Source organism: Podarcis bocagei (assembly GCF_964188305.1).
Source record: "Podarcis bocagei genome assembly, chromosome: 1".
NCBI classification, from domain to species: Eukaryota; Metazoa; Chordata; class Lepidosauria; order Squamata; family Lacertidae; genus Podarcis; species Podarcis bocagei.
Genome location: NC_138125.1, coordinates 116702793 through 116729242, shown reverse-complemented (window position 1 = coordinate 116729242; position 26450 = coordinate 116702793). Strand labels below are relative to the sequence as shown.

The window sequence follows — 26450 nt, the reverse complement described above, 5'->3', positions numbered from 1 at the left end:
AGACCCAAACCCAGACCCTCTCCACAGATAAATTACAGACACCATCCAGTAGCCAAACCATAGTGGCACCTCCGGATGCTGCACCCCCCTGCAATCCCTACACAGATCTGGCTGGCACAGGGCACAAAACCACAGCTCGCCCCTATACACGAAGCCAAGCCAGAGCACAACTAAGTGCAGTACAGCCATCTTCTCAGAAAAAACTCTTCACAAGGTCAAGAGGTCAAGACACGAAAGCTTTAGCAACTAATCCACACCTAATGACCCTCCTAAGTGGTACTCAGAATATCACTCAAGAAATCACTCAAGATATCCCTCAAGTAATTAATGAACAAAAGAAGAAAAGACACACTAACCTGGGAACTTCCTCTCTGCCCAGAACGTTGGAGGCTATACACCACACCCCCTCAACAGTATTTATAGGAACTCAAACACTGAGATCCTGCTCTGTTCCAGTAACAAGAAGCCGAAAGCACCAGCCTGAAGATGACGAGTGAGACCTCGTCGAAACGTCGCCTAGACACCCCAACTCTTACACGGGAAGACACCCGAAGACACCAAAACCTGCATTCCTGTGCCCGTGAAAATCTACCAAACGCCTGGCTGACAAGGACCACTTGACAACTGAGTTACAGAATCTCTCAAATGTGTTAATCGCCAACGGATACCAACAAAACAGGGTTACGAAGCTAATCCAAAAAGAAACACCCCCCAAAAACCAAGACACAGAAGAAAACAATGGCATGGCCCTCCTTCCTTATATCAAGGGCACTACAGATAAAATTAGCAAAATCCTCCATAAACACAATATCAAAACAGCCTTTTGCACCAACCAAAAAATAGCCAATATCCTCAGAAACCCAAAAGATAAAATCCAGTTAGAAAACCAAGGGGTCTATGAAATACCCTGCAAAGTCTGCCCAGCCACGTACATTGGACAAACAAACAGACGAATAAATGCACGTATCGCAGAACACAAGAATGCCGTCAAAAAAGAAGAAAAAACTTCCTCTCTTTACCAACACATGAAAGAAACAGGACACGAAATTAATTTTGCAGATTCCAAATTGCTCTTTAACATGGAACATCACCACAAGAGAATAATCATGGAAGCCATCGAGATAGAGAAACGCCCTCACAACATGAACAAGCGTGACGACACGTCCCGCCTGCCAGACATCTGGAAATTAGCCCTCCCCACAAAAACCGACACCAGAACCAGAGACACACAGAACGCCATCTCCAATCAACCACACCAGACCCAAACCCAGACCCTCTCCACAGATAAAGTACAGACACCATCCAGTAGCCAAACCATAGTGGCACCTCCGGATGCTGCACCCCCCTGCAATCCCTACACAGATCTGGCTGGCACAGGGCACAAAACCACAGCTCGCCCCTATACACGAAGCCAAGCCAGAGCACAACTAAGTGCAGTACAACCATCTTCTCAGAAAAACTTTTCACAAGCTCAAGAGGTCAAGACACGAAAGCTTTAGCAACTAATCCACACCTAATGACCCTCCTAAGTGGTACTCAGAATATCACTCAAGAAATCACTCAAGATATCCCTCAAGTAATTAAGGAACAAAAGAAGAAAAGGCACACTAACCTGGGAACTCCCTCTCTGCCCAGAACGTTGGAGGCTATACACCACACCCCCTCAACAGTATTTATAGGAACTCAAACACTGAGATCCTGCTCTGTTCTAGTAACAAGAAGCCGAAAGCACCAGCCTGAAGATGACGAGTGAGACCTCGTCGAAACGTCGCCTAGACACCCCAACTCTTACACGGGAAGACACCCGAAGACACCAAAACCTGCATTCCTGTACCCGTGAAAATCTACGAAAGCAAATATCTCACCTCTACGGGGAGGAAACCTTCCAGCTGACAAGAACCTACGAGAAACTAGAAATCCGAAGAGCCACCATCTTATGTGATCTCTTGTTCCTACGCAACTGCCGAGACAACAACTTAATTCCCACATGCTTCCAACTTAAATTCCACTCTAAAACCCCAGCTACCGAAAGGATCCTGAAACGAACTGAACTATCCCTAATCAGAAACGAACTTCATAAGAAAAGATACCTACTAAACCAAACCAACAAAGATCTGCTCACTCTTCACCTCAAACTCTGTAACAAAATCCACCCTGCACTCTGGGACAAATGCAAACAACTAGCCGTTTGGAGAGCTGAAACAGAGTCCTCACATAAGACAGACACACACACCAACAAACTCCACAAACTAGAGAAACGCCAGAAGCCCAGCCACCCTCCACAACAACCCATGAAACAAACAGTACATAACATATCAGACAGGATCCTCACCTCAACTGAAACCAAAGTACTCTCCAAAGGTTTCAACTTTGCAGTCGCCCCGAGACGCATCCCCACGGAAAACATCATATGCGGAGTCGAAGCTAGCCTAACCAAAATCAACCCAGATGAAGCCAATAAAATCAGACTTGAAGTCACCAACATCCTCTGCTCCAGCAAACCACCCAGAAGCAATTTACACAAAGAAGAACAGAAAGCACTCAACAACCTGAGGAAAGACAACAACATAATCATTCTCCCAGCAGACAAAGGTAATGCCACTGTTGTGATGAACACATCGGACTACCAAGCAAAACTATCAAATCTACTCCAAGACCCTACCTACCAACCTATAAAAACAGATCCCACCACCTATCTGGAAAAAACCACCAAATCCAAAATAAAAGCCTCTCCTATCAGTGAAGAAATCCAGCTAAGAATCATCCCCAGAGAAAAATCATCCAGATGCCCCAAACTCTACGGTCTCCCCAAGATACACAAAGAAGGAACACCACTCAGACCAATAGTCAGCTCCATAGGCTCACCTCTACAAAATCTCGCTAAATTTCTCGCTAAGCAACTTCAGCCCTATGCAGAATCTATCGCTTCACACGTTACAAACTCCTTCCAGTTCATAGAAACAATAAAGAAGCAAAACCTACATCCCGACGACCTACTTGTGAGCTTCGATGTTGTATCTCTCTTCACACAAGTGCCCATTAATGAAGCCTTGACAGCCATTCAAAACAAATACAATCCCCCCGAATACATCCTGGACCTGACCAACCACTGCCTAACCAACACGTACTTCATCCACAATGGACAAAGATATAAACAGATAGAAGGAGCACCTATGGGATCACCCCTCTCACCGGTCATCGCAAATCTGTACATGGAACACTTTGAAACCAATGCTTTAGACAAGTCAGAACACAAACCCAAACTTTGGCTCAGATATGTTGACGACACCTTTGTAATTTGGCCACACGGGAAGGAAAAACTAGATAGCTTCCTCACACATCTCAACAGCCTACACCCCAAAATACAATTCACTATGGAAATAGAAGCCAACAACCAACTTCCCTTCCTTGACGTCCTAATCTACAAAAAACCTGATGGCTCCCTAGGACACACTATCTACCGGAAAAAAACACACACCAACCGCTACTTACATGCACAATCACACCACCACCCTGCACAAATAAACTCCGTAGCCAAGACTCTCATCTCCAGAACCAAACGCCTGGCTGACAAGGACCACTTGACAACTGAGTTACAGAATCTCTCAAATGTGTTAATCGCCAACGGATACCAACAAAACAGGGTTACGAAGCTAATCCAAAAAGAAACACCCCCCAAAAACCAAGACACAGAAGAAAACAATGGCATGGCCCTCCTTCCTTATATCAAGGGCACTACAGATAAAATTAGCAAAATCCTCCATAAACACAATATCAAAACAGCCTTTTGCACCAACCAAAAAATAGCCAATATCCTCAGAAACCCAAAAGATAAAATCCAGTTAGAAAACCAAGGGGTCTATGAAATACCCTGCAAAGTCTGCCCAGCCACGTACATTGGACAAACAAACAGACGAATAAATGCACGTATCGCAGAACACAAGAATGCCGTCAAAAAAGAAGAAAAAACTTCCTCTCTTTACCAACACATGAAAGAAACAGGACACGAAATTAATTTTGCAGATTCCAAATTGCTCTTTAACATGGAACATCACCACAAGAGAATAATCATGGAAGCCATCGAGATAGAGAAACGCCCTCACAACATGAACAAGCGTGACGACACGTCCCGCCTGCCAGACATCTGGAAATTAGCCCTCCCCACAAAAACCGACACCAGAACCAGAGACACACAGAACGCCATCTCCAATCAACCACACCAGACCCAAACCCAGACCCTCTCCACAGATAAAGTACAGACACCATCCAGTAGCCAAACCATAGTGGCACCTCCGGATGCTGCACCCCCCTGCAATCCCTACACAGATCTGGCTGGCACAGGGCACAAAACCACAGCTCGCCCCTATACACGAAGCCAAGCCAGAGCACAACTAAGTGCAGTACAACCATCTTCTCAGAAAAACTTTTCACAAGCTCAAGAGGTCAAGACACGAAAGCTTTAGCAACTAATCCACACCTAATGACCCTCCTAAGTGGTACTCAGAATATCACTCAAGAAATCACTCAAGATATCCCTCAAGTAATTAAGGAACAAAAGAAGAAAAGGCACACTAACCTGGGAACTCCCTCTCTGCCCAGAACGTTGGAGGCTATACACCACACCCCCTCAACAGTATTTATAGGAACTCAAACACTGAGATCCTGCTCTGTTCTAGTAACAAGAAGCCGAAAGCACCAGCCTGAAGATGACGAGTGAGACCTCGTCGAAACGTCGCCTAGACACCCCAACTCTTACACGGGAAGACACCCGAAGACACCAAAACCTGCATTCCTGTACCCGTGAAAATCTACGAAAGCATATATATATATAGTATAAACAGGATCAAATTTACGTAATTAGTCTCTTATCCTGAGTAGCTGTTTAATTTTCAAAGTAAATGCTCATATTATTTGGTACATTAGCAATTAGTATACCATGGAACAAAACAGATGCTTCTCAGAAGTTTTACTACATGGTATTAAGAGACACTGGATTTCTGGATTAACCCTTTAGACTATGGGTAGCCAAACTGGTCCGTTTCAGGTGTTGCTGGACTCCAACTTTCATCCCCCTCCCCTGACAATTGGCCATGTTGTCTGCAGGTGATGTGAAGTGGAGTTCCACAAATATCTAGAGGTCACCACATTGACCTGCACCTCCTGTAGACTCTATCAGAATAAAACAGAATGGCTTTATTCTGATAATCAACCAGCCCCTGCTGTTGCTGAGAGCACAGGGTATAATGCTAAGGTTGCCAAGGCTCAGATTGGGTTCAAGCCCAATGAGAGAGGACCCAGCATTATGATTCTTACTGAGAGCCAGTGTGGTGTAGTAGTTAAGAGCGGTAGTCTTGTAATCTGGGGAACCGGGTTCGTGTCTCCGCTCCTCCACATGCAGCTGCTGGGTGACCTTGGGCTAGTCACCCTTCTCTAAAGTCTTTCAGCCCCACTCACCTCACAGAGTGTTTGTTGTGGGGGAGGAAGGGAAAGGAGAATGTTAGCCGCTTTGAGACTCCTTAAAAGGAGTGAAAGGCGGGATATCAAATTCAAACTCTTCTTCTTCTACTGTAGAGGCAGAAGATGGCATCTAGTAGGTTGAGAGAAGACCATAGCTATTCCTGATTATCACAGAGGGTGGAGTGAATAGCAGAAGCTCTCCAGGCAACAGCAGTGGCTAGACCAACAATATGGAGAAAAATTCACTAGAATAAGATGGTGGGAGCAGTATATGTGATACAAAAGAAAGAATTGGGGGTTTCCCCATCAATTCATTCATGAGAACGCACAATTGTTGTTGTTTTTAAGTGTGCAAATGATACTGCTGACCTCCTGAAGGTATGAAAGAAAATTCTGCAATACTTTTTAGAACGATTTGAAAATGATTCTTTTGAAAGCCTGCCTGGCATTCTAAAATATTCACCATCAATTTAATAAATATGAAAAGCCTCTGTGAAGTTACTTTCCAAACCCTTCCTCTTAATGTTGTCCTTTCACCCATCTCTTCCACTTTTTTACAGTATTGCTTTATAATCTAAGCCTGGATGTTAGCAGGAGGCCAGATACCGCAGCAAGGTTTTATTTTTCCTATAATGGTACATCTGAAACGACTTCTGGAAGCCTCAGCATTTACAACAGCAACAACGTTACTTGCACAACTCACCAAGCATTCATGAGGGTAACATGTGTGTTTCTTTCTCTCTCCTCAATAGAATTGTTGAAGTAAAATAATTGCACCAGTATTTGAACAATGATGGGAGAAGGATTGCCAAAAACTGGCTTGTTCTGTTTCTTTGACGAGCAAGACATGAGCAGAATAGTTCCTCTCTGAAATGGATAGCCTTATCCTTCATGAATTTGCCCAGTTCCTTTTTAAAGCCATCCAAGCTGGTGGCTATCAAAAGATGTAAGGTTGGCCATCAACTTGGAAATCTTCAAGAAGGGATTCTAAACTTTTGAACCACCTGTCTTGCACAAATGCTTGTGTCATCCCTACTTCTGACGCAATGTCCTTCTCTGTTTTGAAACATTAATACTGAAAGTGTCTCCCCCTTCTGTGACCTTTGAACTTAAGTCAAGTCATTCAAGTTCAATAAATCCTCGGCATCTGTCAAGCATAATCCTTGCATATTCAGTATCTGAGAAAATAATAATTAATAGCTAATTGGCATAATGGAAAGTAATGAAGAGCAGATGTAGGGAAACCCTTGTGGAAAATTATATGAATTGGATAACATACGAATTGGTGGAAGCTTTCTTGTAGATAAGAATTAAGAGCAGGAGACATGTGGAAGGCAATCAGTGCCTGCCTATCTCACCCATCCAGGGAATAATTTAATCATCTTTGCTATTGTAATGTTCAGTGTTTCAAACAAAGTAGCTTGCTTGGGAACTGAACTTTGATCGAGAGCCTTACTACACAGTGTGGTCTGGCATTAAAATTTGTATATCTTACAAAGACATACAAGAGAAACAGAGTAGACTCAATCCCAATTTACTTATTCCAGTGCAGTGCTGGGATTTTAAGCAGAGGTCTTTTTCCTGGAAGACCCTGGCTATGATACCTTAAGCTTGCAGCACCATTCTCAGAAGAAAGTTCCATGGAACTTGCACCCTAATAAGTGAATTTGTTTGCAGCCTTAAGCAGAAAAGAGAAAAGGTTACATCAGCTATGTGTGAGTGTAGCCCTACTCATCCTTTTCATGACTGCCAATATGTGGCCCCACTTTGAAGAATTAGCCAAAGTGGAATGTGGTCGCCAGGCCTTTAAAGGTTCCACACCTCTGGTCCAGCTTTGTAGCTGTTTCCTGACCACTTCTATGAATGAATGAATGAATGAATGAATGAATGGTATGTTCATTGTAGTCACAGACCAATGAAACTTCTCTAAATGCATCATTAGAATGTTATGAAGAAATGCAACATTGGAAGCACCTTTGAGTTTGCTTTGGCCACATCTGGTTTACTATAATTTAAGCCAGGCATAGGCAAACTCGGCCCTCCAAATGTTTTGGGACTACAACTCCCATCATCCCTAGCTAACAGGACCAGTGATCAGGAATGATGGGAATTGTAGTCTCAAAACATCTGGAGGGCTGAGTTTGCCTATGTCTGATTTAAGAAATATACAGTGGTACCTCGGGTTACAGACGCTTCAGGTTATGTGTTTTCAGGTTGCGCACCGCGCCGAACCCGGGAGTACTGGAATGGGTTACTTCCGGGTTTCGGTGCTCACGCATGCGCTGCGGGTTGCGAACGTGCCTCCCGCACGGATCATGTTTGCAACCCGAGGTTCCACTGTAACAAGCTTTAGATGGTAGCTCAAAATAAAATACAAGGTAACTTTTCTTTTTCAAGAAATGAATGAAAAACAAATGAAATTCCAACATGTAAGATTTTGGAGAGAGACAGAGGAAGCAGCTTTTATTTGGCAGGTGGCGTTCATCCAGCAGTGGGCAGCATGGTGGTGATGCAAAGCCACCCTCTTGACACTGGTGTCACTCCAGATTCCCTGGACGGCACTGGGGCAGAGCAGGGGTGACAATGCAGTCAGGTCTGCATGGACCCACTAGCATAGGTGGTCCATGCAGCCTTGCTATTCACTCCCTGCAGCCTCGACCTCCCTGCTGCCCTGCTCCGTCCAGGTACGCTGAGCAATGGCAATGCTGGTAGGGTGACTCCACCCCACCGTACTGGCTGCTACTGGATCATTGCATGTTGCACCGTGTGGCCTTTCACATACTTAGAAATTCTGCTATTTCCGTTCATGTAGCGATCTAAGGTAGGCGGGGTTTTCTTTACATGCACACGTGTGTGTCTTTATGTTGTTAACTCATTAGGTTTCCAATTTCCGTAGAAAAATGTGAGGGATATCTTGACTCCTATACATGTTGAAGCCACCTACCACCTCGGAGAGAATGTTCTAAAGAATCAAAGTTCAGATGAACTCCCACCACTCCAGCCAGTTCTTCAACAACGAACTGAAGATGATGTCATACGCAGCAAGGTATGTTTGTGTTTGCGAAAGTGGCATGTTTGCACCTGAAACAGGGTTTGTTTGGTTTTTTGCATACTTATTGCTATTTGTTTTTCCTCCAACATTTATATGCCTCTCTGTAACGTAAAGTTTTCTGGACAACTTAAAATAAGTAAAAACAGTTGAATTGCAAAATAAGTTTCCAATTGCGTTTGTGTGTATGTTGTTTTTTCCCCTATGTTTATGTTTTGTATTTGTGTATCTTTGGGGCCACTGTAGCAGCTCTTGAGAATTGGAGATGTAGAGCATGAATTTATTAAATAAATGAATGATCCAGATTTAAGCAGCTTGCACTGTGTGTTCATCTAATAAATGCTACTTTTAGGACTGCCATCTTCGTTTGTTTTTTTTAAAAAAATGTTTTTATCGAAATATTTTGCAAAGGTACATTCAGTATCTGTTTTTAAATCGTAGCATCCTTCATACAAATCAATTACAGTCAGTTTGAGACACATTTTTAGCCTAGAGAGAATGGCTTCAAAAATATTACTTGTGAAGACAGTCCTATGGATACAGAGCCATGAGAGTAAACCAGGGGTCAGCAAACTATGGCCCCCAGGGGGCCAGTTCACTGTTGTAGGCTGGACGGGAAGGACAAGCTGGGGCCTTACCTGCAGCTGCGACTCCGTGTGGGTGTTTCTGCCCCTTCGTCCTCCTGCTCCCTGGAGTTGAAGGCAGTGGCGTAGCGTGGGGGTGCAGGGGGGGCCGGCTGCACCGGGCGCAACATCTGGGGGTTAGGGGGCGCAAATCCACGGGTTAGGGGGCGCAAATCCACGGGTTAGGGGGCGCAAGTTACTTGCCTTGCCCCGGGTGCTGACAACCCACGCTACGCCACTGGTTGAAGGCCTCCGCCTGGGCCACTTCACCACCAGCCTCATCGTCCTCCACCGTCACGTTGGCTGCCAATGGGAGCTTGGCAGCTGTGGCCCCGCTGAGCCCTAGCCCAGGCCGGCTGTCCTCCTCCAGGATCGCCACTGCTGCCCCACTCATGGGGATGCAGAGCGGCAGCAGCCACAGCAGCACCAGGGCGGCGGGGGGAGGAAGAAGCCAAGCGGCAGCAGCTCTGCCAATAAAACGCCGTGCCTGGTTTACCTCAGCATGGTGTGGGGACGTCTCTGCCAATCAAACGCCACACCTGGTTTACCTCAGCGCAGCACAGTATTTGATTGGCAGAGACATCCCCACCCCACCCTAAGGTAAACCAGGCATGGCGTTTGATTGGCAGAGATGTCCCCGCGCTGAGGTAAACCAGGCATGGTGTTTGATAGGCAAAGCTGCCACTGCTCAGTCTCTTCCTTCCGTCGCCTTTGCTGGGAGTCTCGGCTTCGTGGCGGGTTCTTAAATGGCCAGGCTGGATTTAGAAGTCTGCTGGGCCTGATCCGGCCCAGGGACCGTAGTTTGCTGACCCCTGGAATAAACTATTTCGCTTGCTCTGTACGAAACTTTGAATAGCAGTTAATTTATAAGTGTGTGTGTGTGTGTGTGTGTGTGTGTGTGCACAGCCTTCTGCTGCTGGCATAGTTTTCCAGATCCAGGCAAATATATTCATTCCCTGATCTAATTTTAAGTGCTCCTATGCATTGCTTAAGAGCCTAATAAACCCCTTCAAATTAATAAATGTTTCCCTCGGCAAATACTGTTGTGATGAAAGGTCAAATGGATTTGTTTCCACACCTCATGAAGCATCTTAGTTAGCATCAAGCCAGTCTGAAAAAAAATCAAATAACAAATTGCCTGCACTACATCAGTCCACTGACAGTATATTGTGCAGTGGGATCACAAGTGGGAAGATTGCTATTGCATTTGTGTCCTGCTTATAGTGACCATGGTGAAAACAGAAGATGGGGTTAGATGGGCCTTTTGTAGTCTCTTTTTATGGTCAGTAATACCATGTGTATGTTTTGTAGGCTGATGTTGTGTTAGGAGCCTCCCAGAGGTATCTGTTGAGGGGTTGCCTAGAAAGAGCTGTTTCCTTTTGGGTCCCTTGCTTTGTTGTTGTTGACAGTGGAAGGTACTAGACCTGTGTGTAAAGAATGAGAGGAGTGAGGATCTGCCAGTAAAATACTGTTTTAAATTAACGGTCTGAGTTTCAGGGTGAAAAGGGATTTACTTCTGAATATGTATGGATATGGGATGCGGGTGGCACTGTGGGTTAAACCACAGAGCCTAGAACTTGCTGATCAGAAGGTCAGCGGTTCGAATCCCCGTGATGGGGTGAGCTCCTGTTGCTCAGTCCCTGCTCCTGCCAACCTAGCAGTTCGAAAGCACGTCAAAGTGCAAGTAGATAAATAGGTACAGCTCCATGGGAAGGTAAACGGCTTATCCGTGCGCTGCTCTGGTTCACCAGAAGTGGCTTAGTCATGCTGGCCACATGACCCGGAAGCTGTACGCCGGCTCCCTTGGCCAATAAAGCGAGATGAGCGCCGCAACCCCAGAGTCGGCCACGACTGGACCTAATGGTCAGGGGTCCCTTTACCTTTACCTTTATGTATGGATATGGTGTTGTATTTGACCCTAAATAATTGTTGTTTTCCTCTTTTATAGTTCATGTTTGCAAGATTTTGCTCTCAAGAAAATTGCTCTGCTAACTTGCAAGTTTCTGGAAAACTTGCATTCCCGAGGTAAGTAACTAGTGATTTCTATGTGGTAAAAAAAAGAATGGCTATGCTTTATTTATTTATTACACTTATGTCACACCTTACTTCCAAGGAGCTCAAAGTGGTATATATACTTCTCTTTGCATTGTACAATATGCCACATCATGAAGAACCCTTTTCAGCAATTTGTGTTGCAGTGTTCTGTATATTTGTACAGATGAGAACTTTTATGGACATTGATATATCTCCATAAAAATGGGCTCCTGCACTGCTTAGTGTGATATATACACACACACACACACTATGATTGCTAGTGAAAAATCTAGTTTAGCTTTCTCACATTCCCAGATGTTCACCTGGTGATTTTATTATATGTGCAAATATCATACTCCACACTGGCCATCTTTTTTTGTCCGGGCTCCCCTTTCCAGCTTTGGTGGCACACTGGCAATGAAGCAAAACGCAGCATCACACACAATAGGGAAGGGAAGAGCACCTCATTATTTAACTTGGAAGCATACTGTAACCCCAAGATCCAGCCACTGGAATGTTAACAGTTGTGTGTTTCTCCTTAATTTGAAACTTAGCTTCTTACGCAGAGCTTCTACCTTTTGCTGCCTGCCGAAGTGCCAGCTTGTCTCCCCAAGGTGTTCATTGACTAATGTGTTGGTCTCAAGCCAATATATTTGATAAATGTCTATTTCAAGGCAGCTCTTCTGCAAGTCTTAATTAAACTTTAATGTCAAATTGAAGTTTACTTTTTAAATCCTCTTAGGAATCTTTTTTTTTTTTTTTTTTTTGCTTGTTAACGTGATTAGAGAACACCAGGAGGAATGCAAGCTAGACGTGCTCACTCACGTGCAGGAGTCCTGTCTATATATTAACCTTGACTTGGAGTTTATAAGATGAGAGCTTGTATGCAGCATAAGGTGGCCATAAAAACAACATTAAGCACAGACACACCTAGCCATGTGCTTTTCTTTTCTTTTTTAAAGTGGAAATGCAAAGAGAAAGCATATAAGGCAGTCATTGCTAACAATATGAGACAGAGCAATTACAATCAGCACAAAAGCTACAAGAGAGATGTTGTGTGTGTGTGTGTGTGTGTGTGTAAAAGCACTTGCTAGGTTATCTAGGCTTGCCAAGTGGTAAGGACAATCATGCCCCACACCCCTTGATCAGACAGGAAATAGTAAAATGCCCACCACCAGGTCATAGGACAACAGAGTCCATAAAGATGTGTATTTTGCTACACATTTGTATGTGATAGAATGGTGCTTCCCCTTTGGTAGGAAGATGCAGATGCCCAAGGTCCCTCAAGAAGACATTACCTTAGGAGAGATGGCCATTTTTATCCTGCCATCCTTCCTTCCAAGGAGCTAAAAATGGCATGTGTGGTTGTCTACCCACCCATCCACTGAAGGAAACTTTATGCCCCAACAGCCCTGTGAGATAGGTCAGGGTGAGAGATAGTGCCAGGTCCAGTTGACTTCATCAGATCTCTTTGGTCCTTCTTTGTGTAAAATTCTGGGGTAAATTTTTTGTCACCACTTGGCAAAATGACATAAGTCCTGCCCAGGTGTTAGCTGTTCACGTGTAGGGGCTCCAAGGGATCAGGACATCTGCCTGGCCAGGTGTCCTGATTGTGTGAAAGCCCCTATATGTGGTAAGGAGCTGATCAGTTTGGGCTTTCTTGATAGACAACACTGCGGTGACACGCAGCTTTTGAAAAGAGGACATGACATTGGAGAACAGGGCTAAATGTGTGGGCAACAAACAGCTAAGCTGTCCTGGAGGGAGAACCATATGATGGCAGGGAGAACCAGCAAAAGTGATCAAATCACATTTTTGTACAGAGCAGGTACTTTCTGAACCCACAGGCCTAAACATCCTGAAGTAGTCTCGTGTAGCAGATTTATTTTGGAAGAGTTGGTTTACTCTCCTAGGAGAAAATAGCAGTTCCTCCAGTGGACTTATTTCCCAGCTGTGAGCTTATAATAGCAGAAAGGGACCTTGTGATCCTCCAGATGATGCTAGACTCCAACTCCCAGCATCCCCAGCCAGCATGGCCAAAGGTCAAGGGTTGATGGCAGTTGGGATACCAGCGACATCTGGGGAGGGACACAGGCTTCCCGTGTATGGCTTGGCACTTTAGAGAGAAGCCTGAGCATTTCTCTTGCACTTGAGTAACATTTGAAATTAAGTCAAAAGCAATCTTTCCATTTCCAACAGGCCTCATGAAAAGAAGCCCTACCTTGTGGTGGGAAGTACGAGGGTACTGATGTTGAATGTTACCTTGTACAATGCTGGCGATGATGCCTATACAACTGCCCTCCATATCCAGCTCCCCAAAGGGCTTTATTTCACCAAAATTCTACAGCAGGTAAGAAAGGAGGGGGTCATTTTTCATCAGAAAAATAACAATAAACACACCCAGCACCAGTCTCTATCCAGACTTGAGCGACCAATGGCTTCTTTCTGCAACAATGTAATGATATCCCATTGCAGCTCTCCATCACCTTGTTACGTTGGTCTCTCAGAACATTTTTTTTTTTAATATGTACTTTTGCAAAACATCCATATTCCTGCTTCTTGTACATTGTTACCACAGGAGGAAGCCCAAATACATTGTGAAGTGTCGGAAACAGAAAGTCATGCGGTGAGACTTGACTGCAGTGTGGGGCATTTATATGTAGATCACCTGTCAAAGGTAAAATTAAATATCAACTTTTAAATATATATATATATTGTACTTTCTTTGGCATCATTTACATTGGGGTGGGGAACTTATGACCCTCCAGATGAAGTTGGACTAAAACTCCCATTATATCCCTGACTAGCCATGCTGACTGGAGCTGATAGGAGTCCAAAAACATCTGGAGAGCCACAGGTTCCCCACTCCTAACTTACACCAAAGAACACACCTTGTGTCCTATGTCAATGGAATAGACACATGCATGTGTTTTTCTTAACTGCCCTTTTGATGATTAACTAATAGCCTTGCAGTTACGATCTGTGTCAGCACACATTTGAAAATAGAATCATAGACATGGAAGGGACCACTGGGATCATTCAACCCCCTGCGATGCAGGAATATTTTGCCCAACGTGAGGCTTGAACCCACAACCCTGAGATTAAGGGTCTCCTGCTCTACCATCTGAGCTATCCCAGAGCTCACACCTCTCTGGAAACAGAGTTCTTTGGAGAACTAAAAACTGTAGACAAGCTGGCAATGTCAAAATGAAGCATTCATGGGTGACAAGCATGGCAGTCAATAGGATTCTGCCAGCATATGTAGTACTTTGGGGATTGTTTGCCAGGGAGATTCTTAAACTATTTTGGCCTAAGGGCTTCACTCACCCTTGCCCAAACCTCTCCCACAGCCAAGTGCCAGTGGTGGCTGCGATTAGAAGTGGGTGTGGCCACCCCACAACACACTCTTGAAGACACACATGTTACACACTCAGCTCACACACATTACATGGGCATGCACACACAGAGGTGTGTGGACAGGCACAAAGCCTCCCCTAGCATCTCGACTGTATTGCGCACATCAGCAGAACAGAAGTGGAGTTTTCCTCCTCATCACGTTCCTAGGCTGGGTAAAGGTAAAGGTAAAGGGACCCCTGACCATTAGGTCCAGTCGTGGCCGATTCTGGGGTTGCAGCACTCATCTCGCTTTATTGGCCGAGGGAGCCGGCGTACAGCTTCCGGGTCATGTGGCCACAGGACTAAGCCGCTTCTGGCAAACCAGAGCAGCACACGGAAAAGCCGTTTACCTTCCTGCCGGAGCGGTACCTATTTATCTACTTGCACTTTGACGTGCTTTCGAACTGCTAGGTTGGCAGGAGCTGGGACCGAACAATGGGAACTCACCCCATCGTGGGGATGCGAACCGCCAACCTTCCGATCAGTAAGCCCTAGGCTCAGTGGTTTAGACCACAGTGCCACCTGCGTAGAGAAGTTTAAAACAGTAGCCACAATGTTTTCCCTCACCCAGCCCAATTTGCCATCAGCAGCAGTGCTGAACAAAGCACCTCCTGCTTCTCAGTGCTGTCACTCAGAGTCGATTGGAGTGTTCTGATGTTTCCAGAGAGCTTGGCCATCACCAGCACTTGGGAAACAGCTGAACAAATCATTTCTCTAAGTGCCCCCATCTTTTTTCAGTAGCAGCAGGAAGAGGAGAGGCATTCAGCACTGCTGCCAGTGGTGAAATGGGTGCTGGTAGTGGGGCAATTAAAACAAAAGCAAGAAAACCCTCTGCAAGCCAGTTCTGGTCCAAAATGTGGTGGCTTACCACTCCTGGTTTACCATGTGCTGTGGACTTGATCAAATGGATGAGCCACAAAAATGCAGCTTGCCTGGACAGCAAGTCAGACTGAAGATAACAATTATTCTAAGCACACTTACTAGGAAACGAATTCAGTAGTACCCATTTCCCAGCGGGTGCATTGAAGACTGGGCTGATGATTAAATGAGTTACAAAGGCAGCATGCAGTTCAAACGCCAATAATATAATTTCTACTGATATTACTAATATAGTATGCTTGCTGATAGAATACAGATGCATTCGTTTAAACCCTAAAGCATTTCATTTACTCCACAGATGGATTTCAGTTTTGGGTTGGATGCAAGCTCACTTAGCAGGGCAGGAGATGACCTCAGCATCAGCATTAACGCAACCTGGTAAGTGCTGTTTGCTACAGATTGCCGTTTTAGACTAATATTGTCTCTGCGTTTGAATGGCAGAACCGGGAATTACACAAGGAGTTGCTGAAGCATGGAAAGCATATATTACATAATGTGCAAAAGTCCTAACAAAAACCAAATAAAACCTGTTTTTAGTAGTTTGGTTGCAAAAATAAGACTTTAGGTAAATTGCAGTGGAAATGTGCTTAACTCTTTCACTCAGACCAATAGGACTTCTTGGGTTGGCTCATGCTCTCTCTTAGTGATACTAAGTGTGCAGTTCAGAAAACTTTATCTAACCAAACCTGATCTTGTGTGTTGTGCATGTGTTGTGATACACTGTAATCTTTGTTTCCTCCCATAGTGAAAACGAACTGGGCACTGACATATTGTTGGATAACAGCCTAATTTTAACATTGCCTCAGAAGCACGAGGTTGAGCTGAGTGTTCATGGGTAAGCTAATGAATGTTCAAGTGTGTATCTAGAGCTGATAAGGATTTTGAGGAAGACAGCATGAACCCTTTCTAGAGTCCAGCAGGTTTTTGGATAAGGTGGTTTAAACCACCTTCATATTTCTGGGAGCAAAATATGAATCCCTGTGGCCCATGTGTGAGGGCTGAATAACAAAATGATTGGCTGGGTGCCTGGATTCAAAATGTGGGGCTCAACCATCTCTTCAGCAAGAGAGAGTCCCAATGGGCAGAATTTAAACTCACAAAGTCAAGCAGCACAGTGAAGCCTAAGGAGTGTAGGCTGTTAAACCTTTTGCATAACCCATTTAGTCTACTTGCAAAGCACTCCTCTATTTCTACCCCTCTTGCAATGAGCAGACCACACAGTGTTAAGTAAGTTTTAAAATGCTTTACTTATAGATTCAAAGGTCTCATTCGTGAATTTATCTAAGCAGAAGCAAAGAGAACATGGGCAGAATACTCTTGGGTAGAAAATGCAGAAATGTGGTTTCAGACATGTATTCTAAGCTTGGAGCAAAGCTTTGCCATATCTGCCTTGGTCAGTTACATGGCACAGAGAGAGAAGGGACAAGAAGAGGCTTCGCTTCCTCTCTCATCAGAGAACAGGGAGCATGACTTAACTGAGTCTATGAACCCCTTCATGTACTGAGTCTTAACCCCTTCATGTGCTAACTAGTTCTTATGAATAGTTCTGTTTGACTTCCATCTCCCACATCATTTCCATGCCTTTAGGATTTCACTGTCAGTGTTTTTGCAATCTTGTTACCTTTTCATGGCTTAGAAACTCTCAGAAGAGCTTAGAATATTGAGCTATTTGGGAGATGGGGTACTCTTAACAAACAAGGGCAGATATGGGTGACGGAATGCAGTTGAAACAGGAAGCCTCTCTAGGTAAAGAGGGACCAGAGGGTTTATGAAAGGGAAGAGAGACTGGATGGTAGAGCATCCAGAATGGCCCCAGTTCAGTCACTGGCATCTCCAGGTATGGCAGGAAAAGAATTCTCTTAGAAATCCTAGAGAGGCACCACCATCCAGTGTAGAGAATGGCTGATTACCCCCTTTCCTGGGTGGGGCGGAGGTTGCGGCTCCTTACATTCTGTGGCCATCCATGCTAGCCAGGGCACATGTGTCCAGCTGGCAATTTGGGGGATTTCCCCGGCTGCAGAGTGGGCTTGCCTGCCAAAAAACTAAGTTTAAACAGGCCAGTTGGAGCCCCCCTCAATTGGTCAGTGCCTCACTGGCTGAGCGGGCTTGCCTGCTTGCCTGCCCAGTCAGTGAGCAGTGCATAAACACCAGCTGTGCCCGACTCCCTCAGCACAGTTGGCAGAAGAGCCTGCCATCCTAGAGTTGGAGACCCTGTTATACTTGCCTCTTGCAGGCAGCTAAAGGTAAAGGTAAAGGGACCCCTGACTGTTAGGTCCAGTCGTGACCGACTCTGGAGTTGCGGCGCTCATCTTGCTTTACTGGCCAAGGGAGCTGGCGTACAGCTGCTGGGTCATGTGGCCAGCATGACTAAGCCGCTTCCAGCAAACCAGAGCAGCGCACGGAAACGCTGTTTACCTTCCCGCCTGAGCGATACCTATCTACTTGCACTACTTATTTATCTACTTGCACTTCAATGTGATTTCGAACTGCTAGGGTGGCAGGAGCAGGGACTGAGCAATGGGAGCTCTCCCCGTCATGGGGATTTGAACCGCCGACCTTCTGATCGGCAAGTCCTAGGCTCTGTGGTTTAACCGACAGCGCCACCCACGTCCCAGCTACTATAACTAGAATTAGGCTGCCTGTGAGCTGACTTCCATTCTTATGACCTGGGATTCCAGATGTGTAGCAAATGGTACTTAAGGAAGCTAATTGACAATGGATGCACTGGTAATGATTTCATCAAGATTTATTTTCTATCATTTCTTTTGGGAAACACTTTTTGTAGATCTGTATCTCCATCATCATTTGTTTATGGACCCAGTGAGGAAAATTCACCAGTTACCTGCATAAAGGAGACGATAAACTTCACTTTCCATGTAAGAGATATTTCTTACAGACACATTTTCTGTTCTCGGCGCTTTCAAAAAGTGAATTAAATGAAATTTATCACTTCGTGGGGAGGGGGGCTTTTCCTTGTAGGTTAAGCTGATTTCAATAAAGCTAGACACTCTCTGAGCCAGTAAGGCTATACCTGAGGTGCCTCTTTCAATTATATCTTCTTGGATTATTCTTGGAACACAATTCCTTCACTAGTTCCCCAGATGAAAAATTAACTGTTCTGTCAAAGTTGCTTTCTAAGGTTAAGTAATAAAAACATGCAGTTTTGCCATTATTGCAGTTACAAATATGATGGGTGAAAAGGCCACATTTGCACTGGGCAAAACACAGAAGAATTCTGCAGGGGGGAGCTTAAAATGGGTGTGTGGACTCCTATATAGCCCCAGAATAATTTAATTCTGAGACAGCGAGAAAAATAGAATGTATATTGTGACGAGACGGGTTATAGCCCCTGCACCATGGGAGGGAAAGGAGCCAAGCAAACCAGCCAAACCTCTTCCTGCTCACTACTGCCACTAAGTGGATCTCTGCTCACCCCCTCCCACCTCGCCCTCTGGATTCCTTCCCTAAACAGCTCTTTAACCCTTTGGATTTTTAACTGGCCCAACCTTAACTTCCTACACTGAGTAGAGTGGTATGACGCATTAAGCGTGAGGTGCATTAATAATGATTGAATTTTGTGCCACCCTTCTTCCCAAAGGTCGCTTCCTGAAAAGGTGGCTTCCTGATTTACAGGTAGTGGTTAAGAGCGGTAGTCTTGTAATCTGGGAAACCGGGTTCGTGTCTCCGCTTCTCCACATGCAGCTGCTGGGTGACCTTGGGCCAGTCACACTTCTGTGAAGTCTCTCAGCCCCACTCACCTCACAGAGTGTTTGTTGTGGGGGAGGAAGGGAAAGGAGAATGTTAGCCGCTTTGAGACTCCTGAAGGGGAGTGAAAGGCGGGATATCAAATCCAAACTCTTCTTCTTCTTAAATGTCCCTTGGGACAGGGGAAAAAACATTGTCCACAAGGCCTCAATGGAGACATTAAAGAATTTAATGTAGCTGTGTTGTGACAGTAGTGTGTCCATTCCACCTCCTAATTTTTCTCCTTCCAAAAAGAAGTCCAGAGCAGTAGGTACAGAATGCTGATGGGCTGTTGTAGGAGGGAGGAAAACTGGGAGTGGCGGGGAGGAGAGACATACAGAGTAGCTGGAATCCTGAACAGCACTTTCAAACAGCAACATTTTGTCGCAGGCCGCTACTCCTACTTGTATAATCTCTGATCATCATTTCTCCTTCAAATTTACCTCATTTCTGGAAGTCTTATGATGGATCACCTCCTTTAAAAATGATTTAAAACATAAGATATATAAGCCTTTTAATATAAAACTTGGATACGTGAACATATCTTTCAAACATTTGTGTTTCAGAGAGCAAAAATAGCAGGTATTATGTAAGTTAAGAGTCTGGTTTGATTTCCAGTTTCAGATGAGATTCTACCATAATTGTGTTCTTTACTCCTTAGGTCAGCAATCCAGGACTAAGTATGGCTCCTGGTGTAAGCCTGGTGATACAGATACCCAATTCTTTTGCTCCTAGAGAAATCAAGTTGTTTAATATTCTGGATGTCCAGGTATGCCTGGTTTACTCTATGTATGGCAAGTAGGAAGGTTGTATCAAAGCAGTGAAATACTGAGAAGTTTGCAGCTGTGTAACCAGTAGGGACTGGGCTGCTGTGTCACACAAGGCACCTTACATGTCAGATGTACAGGTACAAAGATCTGCATGTGTCAGACATACTGAGTCATCCAGTTGTGTCCATCCACTTTGTGTCCTTTCCATAGCCATAAAACACAGCTTGTTAATAGTTGTTTAAAATCCCACCAGTAAGGACTGAAAATTCTCCTCCAGCTGCCTCATCCCTATTAGCTGCGGTGGCACAGAGCCCACATATCAGCTAGTTTGGCCCTACCTTTATTTACAAACCCACCCCCCACCCTTCAGCATAGTTTGAGGAAAAGATGGGGCAAATTTAGCCATGGATAAAGGTTATACGCTGGGCCCATTCTCTCTCTCTCTCTCTCTCTCTCTCTCTCTCTCTCTCTCTCTCTCTCTTCCCAAAGCTATCTGTATTAAAACTTATGCTTTAGTTGAGATTCCTGCATTGCAGAGGGTTGGACTGAATGTCCCTCTGGGTCCCTTCCAACCCTACAATTCCATGATTCTATTATTTAAAGGACTATTAAAAACAATGTGGTTTACTCCAATGAGTTCCGTAGGGTTTATGAGCAGACAGGGTTAGGATTGCAGCTTAAATGTGTTTATAGAGTAAAGGTGTGCACAAGGGGCAGTAAGTCAACTCAGAGAAGGCCTATTGGAATAAATGAATATTTTAGCCATGTCCATTAAGGTCAGTGAGTCTACTCTTGAGTAGGACTAGTGTGGACCACCACCCAAGGTTTAGAAACTACAATCTAATTTTGCTTTTGTTCCTTTTTTAGACGACTGATGGAAACTGTACATACACGAAGTATATAAGAGACTGCAATGTGCCAGAGACAAATGGAAATATATTGCAAGATCTCATTACATTCTTTACGAAGCTTGATAAGAGGGGGCTGGTAATTTCTTGACTTTATTCAATCAATTTTGTTAGAGAGATGGGTTTGAATCCAGAATGTCCATGAGCAGAATCCATTCATGGGATGCTACCAATGGAAGAGGAAGACATTGTCTCTTGCATCCCTGTAGCCCCTTTAAAGCTGTTGTAAAAGATTTGAGGAAAGGGCTGCAGAGGGGAGGGGGAATTGGTAAAAATAATTTCCCACCCTGTTCTTCCTTTCCTGGATCTCAGTCCCTTCTATTTGCAGGAGGGGACACTCTGGATCCATTATGACTTCCTATTCCACACTATTATATTGCATGTTCATATTAATTAGATGAGCACATTTTGGTACCAGAAAACTGGGTTTGATCATGTATGGAAGAAAGAGGTGTTTGTGGCAAGACTGGGGTACATAATAGATAAAATAGTAAACTTTGGACATAAAAAAGCAAAGCATAAGAAAAGATGGTGCTTATGCTTCAGTAGCTTCTGATGGGGAATGTGAGCTGTGAAAAGAATTAACAAAATGAGAACCAGAGCTTCATTTTGAAGCATTTTAAAATCAATTAAGGATTGAAATCAAGATTCCTCAAAACATCGCAAGTTGGTCATACATTTAATTAATCCCTTCAAAGTGGTGAGAGCCAGATAATGAGTTTACTCAGACCCTGTAAATGGTATGCTGGAACTGTAGAATGTTGAACTTCCTAACCTTTTGTGATGTGGGTAGCGCTGTGGTCTAAACCTCAGAGCCTAGGGCTTGCTGATCAGAAGGTCGGCAGTTTGAATCCCCGCGACAGGGTGAGCTCCCGTTGTTCGGTCCCAGCTCCTGCCCACCTAGCATTCAAAAGCATGTCAAAGTGCAAGTAGATAAATAGGTACCGCTCCAGTGGGAAGGTAAATGGTGTTTCCGTGCGCTGTTCTGGTTCACCAGAAGTGGCTTAGTCATACTGGCCACATGACCCGGAAGCTGTCTGCAGACAAATGCTGGCTCCCTTGGCCTATAGAGCGAGATGAGCGCCGCAACCCCAGAGTCGTCTGCAACTGGACAGGGGTACCTTTACCTTTAACCTTTTGTGACACCTTTTTTCTTTTTTTAAAAGGAAGGTGTAATCAACACACAAACAAGTTTTTAAAATCCTTGGTTGCTGATTTCTGCATGTTTTGCTTTTTGCATTTAAGTGGTTTTTAAAGCTGCAGGCCTGCCAGCCACTTTGGCTATATAAATATACTGAAAAACCCAGCCATATTTAGGGCTTTAGTAACTGCCATGTAGGGACGTGCCATAATATCTAAAATCATGTTGCTGTCCATATGTTCCCTGTTTATCCTCTAAAAGTAACATCCCTCCAGCTATCTGCAGTAGCTGGCAATGGCAGGAAGGCAGGTCTATGTCTCTCTTGACAATAGTCCTTAATATGCTGTAGCAAGGGACTCTGGGTAGTCCTGGCTCATCTGCTGCCTGTCTGGAAAGCCTGTCTGTGGCTATTCTGTTTCCAATCCCTGCATCCACATCTTAACAGTACCCATGCTTTTAGCTTCCTCAGTGAATGTGATGGGTCTGGTTCCCAGCTCTGGTGCAAAGCGAAGGAAGCACTCAAACTCCATGTAGCCAAGTTTCCCTACGTGGCCAAACAGTAAATGCAATGTATCTACCATAAATGGCTTGGCATTTGCAATATTCATTAAACTGGTCTTTCAAAATTAAGCTAACACTGGGGCATCCATGTCTGAGGCACTTTTGGCATAACCCCTGGTGCTTCAGAAATGTTTTGTGAGAAAGATCAGAAAGTTGGTGTCTAAATCAGCCCAACTATGGTTAAGAAATCACACTGCCTCTTCTTCCATGCGTACGTTCCCCACTTCTCCCCTTTAAGGAGGTGTAATCAGAATATCAGAATATGTAAACCAACTTTTATAACTTTGGTTGCAAACTTTGCTTCAAAGCTAACCATGGTTAGCTGCAGGGGAGGGGAATAATAATAATAATAATAAATTTTATTTATATCCCGCCCTCCCCAGCCGAAGCCGGGCTCAGGGCGGCTAACAACACTAAAATAGTGCAACATTATAAAAACATCATAGGAATTAATTAAAATCAAAATTGATGGCAACCATAAACTAAAGTATTGTAAAGATTGCCAAAGGAGGGAGTCAGGCTGCGCCCTGACCAAAGGCCTGGTGGAACAGCTCTGTCTTGCAGGCCCTGCGGAAAGATGTCAAGTCCTGCAGGGCCCTTGTCTCTTGTGACAGAGCGTTCCACCAGGTTGGAGCCGCAGCCGAAAAAGCCCTGGCTCTAGTTGAGGCCAGCCTAACCTCTCTGTGGCCTGGGACCTTCAAGATGTTTTTATTTGAGGACCGTAAGTTCCTCTGTGGGGCATACCAGGAGAGGCGGTCCCGTAGATACGAGGGTCCTAGGCCGTATAGGGCTTTGAAGGTTAAAACCAGCACCTGGGGAAGAGGAATGTGTGTTGTATTCAGTCTCCAAAACACGATTTTAGAAGAACCTTATGTGTGGATGAGGCCTTCATCAGAAGTTTACCAAAACACTGAAATCCCTGGGAAGGAGGGAAGCTTAGTGGTAGATCATCTGCTGTGCAATCAGAAGGTCTCATGTTCAACCCAATCACCATCAGATAGGACCAGGAGAAAATCCAGCTTTGTGGGGACAGATAAAAATGACAAAACCACATTTGTGGATGCATCTAAAAAAGCTATATTCTAGCAAGCTAGCAAGAGAAATACAGTGGTGCCCCGCAAGACGAATGCCTCACAAGACGGAAAACTCGCTAGACGAAAGAGTTTTCAGTTTTGGAGGTGCTTCGCAAAACGAATCTCCTATGGGCTTGCTTCGCAAGACGAAAATGTCTTGCGAGTTCCTGCGGGTTTTTTTCCTCCCCCCCTTTTTCTAAGCCGCTAAGCCGCTTATCAGCTGATCCGATAAGCCGATAAGCCGCTAATAGCGCTAATCCGCTAATCTGTCAATGGGCTTGCTTCGCAAGACAAAAAAACCGCTAGACGAAGAGAATCACAGAACGGATTCTTTTCGTCTTGCGAGGCACCACTGTAGTGCAGAAAGATTTAGAACAATGAACAGCATTACTGGTAGCCTTTTATGAGAAACAGCATAACCAGGCAGGTCCTTGCTGAAACTTTTCCAAGCAAACTCCAAAGTAACAGAAGCAGAAAGAATTATAGCCTATCTCCAAATGTCTCTGAAACTGTGACAATCGCTCAGAGAAACTTGTTAACCCCTGCATAAGGCTGGTCAGTCTAATTTTTTTTTTTTTAAATTAATAGCTGTGTATAAGTTGCATCTCATACAATTTTTCTTTCTTCTGAAGTACTGTATGAAAGATGACTCACTCTGTTTGCAAATATTTTGCAATTTTGGAAACATGGAAAACGGGAAAGAAGCAACTGTTCATGTTCAGCTGGAAGCAACTCCTTCAGTGTTGAATATGGTAAATATTTTCATCTTTGAATAATCGTAATTAAATGCATGTACCCAAGGGTCAGAAGCCTCACAAAGAGCAAAATCCATTAATGGTTTTGTGCTTATAAGACTCACTAATTTCAGTGGCAGGGACTAAAGCATGTGCTTAATTTCTTCCTCCCTCCCGCTCAAATCCATGGGACTTGAAAAGGGCTTAACATTGCCTTCATGGCCTAAGTGGGTTCCTGAGCCTATATTTATAAATTCAATTTAACATTTCATAGTGTCTTTCGTGTGTTCCCTCCAAGTGGTATAAACCTATCTTTTAAAAAAACAGGATGCAGCTTCTGCACTTACATTTGAAGTAAAAGCGAGTGTTTCAGCAGATCAGAATCCTAAAGTCATTGAACTGCACAAGGACAAGCAAACTACATATGTAAGTATTTTTAAACAGCATTTGATTGGGGAAGCAATATTTAGGCCAGTCGCATGCGAGCTTCATTCAGGTGGTCTATGATGTGTCTGTAAAAATACAATCAACACACAGCCGTTGCTACAACAGGGACAAAAATGGTTAAGCGACCTGGCAAACCCTTAGCTGTTTTCAGCTGGGGAAAAGTTTATCTGCTTGTGCTGATGGAAGTGCACCATGGTGTTTCTTCTTTCTGTGCTCCTCCTAGCTGCCGTTCCTCCTCTGGTCACTGCTGTGGATACAAAACCTGACTGTCTAATTTATACACCCTGAAGGATACAAGCCATATAAGTTCGTGTGTATGAGAAACCTGGTACAGTCTCTATAGAATCCTAGATGGTTAACTGCTGAATGTTCTTTATTTGTGCAGGTCATTCTGGAGGGACTTCATAACCAAATACCAAAACCTAGTGTAACAATGTTGCTCATTGGAATGGGTTCCCTAGTTGGAATTGCTTTGCTTTTGATTCTTGCATATATTTTATGGAAGGTAAGTACTGCAGATTTAATTCATATATCTATTTGCTTTTTGGACTGTTTTCCCCCCTAGATCTCATCACAATGGAAGAGTTACAATTGCTTCCCCACTGCCACAAATTTATTCTAAAGTGCAGCTTTTATATTCATTTTTTAAAAGTTCTTTTTTTCATTGGAGGGAGGCTTTGGTCATTACATGGGTTAAGGAATGAGAAGTTTTTCTTCCCTGGAAAAGCTCCCACTTTTATTTCTAAAAAGAGTCATTGATAAGTTATCACACTTGCAGAGCCGGACTTTTGGAGTAAAGTTAGGCAACAAAGCCTTTAACTCATTTCTATCTTACCAATTAATGGCCTTTGATGCATGATAGACATTCTGCAGTTTACAGTGCCATTTGTGTTGGCACTGTTGTGATTATTTATTGGCAACTGCTGAAGAGAATGCTTTCTGGAAACTGATAGTTTCCTGAACAGCCACCCCAAAATTTTCCTTTTTGTTTAAATCATGTGGCCCCTCCAGCTGTTGTTGGACTCTATATCCCATTAGCCACAGTCAGTGGGAGTTGCAGTCCAGGAACATCTGGGTAGGGCATGCATTAGTTACAGTGTTAGAAACTGAGATATGAAAGCTAGGAGCTTAAAGGCATCTTAAACCTAGGTTATGGGTGCAACAACGAAATGTCTAGGCACACTTTTTTATAAGAATACAAAGCTGAAAATGAATGAACTGCAGCTAAAATACGTTCATTTTTCACATGGTCTGCTCTAGTCCTTCCCCTGCCCACCCCCCTAATATTCTTAAGAGGGTCTCTTCTCCAGTCTTCACAGAGTAGCTGGAAGTGGAGAGGCAGAAAAAAGTCCTCCTTTCCTTTCACTCTGCAGTTTTAATCTGAAATCTTAGGTGTAGTACTGCACCCAGAGCTCAGAAACTGCTTGCATTAATGAAATTCCCTGTTGCAAAATGCACCTAGAGCAATGGGAGTTTTGAACACTGATTAGTTAGCTCAGCTTTGGAAGAGGACTCTGCTTACACAGACAATTGCAGTGGAAGAGGGCTCTGTCCACACAGATAAGCAGAGATACTACTGTATAGTAGAATTGTAAATTTTATTTTTTAGTTGCCAACATCTTCTTCATAGGTTC

General features: G+C 44.1%; 1 protein-coding gene across 1 annotated transcript in view; it reads left to right on the top strand.

Annotated features, from left to right (window-relative positions):
• The window catches only part of ITGA4 (integrin subunit alpha 4), a 61308-nt gene that overhangs the window by 32868 nt on the left and 1990 nt on the right, over positions 1-26450 (top strand). The window contains exons 15-27 of the mRNA XM_081206259.1: positions 6018-6175; positions 8354-8503; positions 11078-11154; positions 13363-13513; positions 13742-13840; positions 15737-15816; positions 16184-16273; positions 18224-18314; positions 19844-19951; positions 20820-20939; positions 24268-24387; positions 24697-24795; positions 25202-25321. Coding sequence (XP_081062385.1) covers positions 6018-6175; positions 8354-8503; positions 11078-11154; positions 13363-13513; positions 13742-13840; positions 15737-15816; positions 16184-16273; positions 18224-18314; positions 19844-19951; positions 20820-20939; positions 24268-24387; positions 24697-24795; positions 25202-25321 — 1463 coding nt within the window. The remainder of the gene's footprint in view (positions 1-6017; positions 6176-8353; positions 8504-11077; positions 11155-13362; positions 13514-13741; positions 13841-15736; positions 15817-16183; positions 16274-18223; positions 18315-19843; positions 19952-20819; positions 20940-24267; positions 24388-24696; positions 24796-25201; positions 25322-26450) is intronic.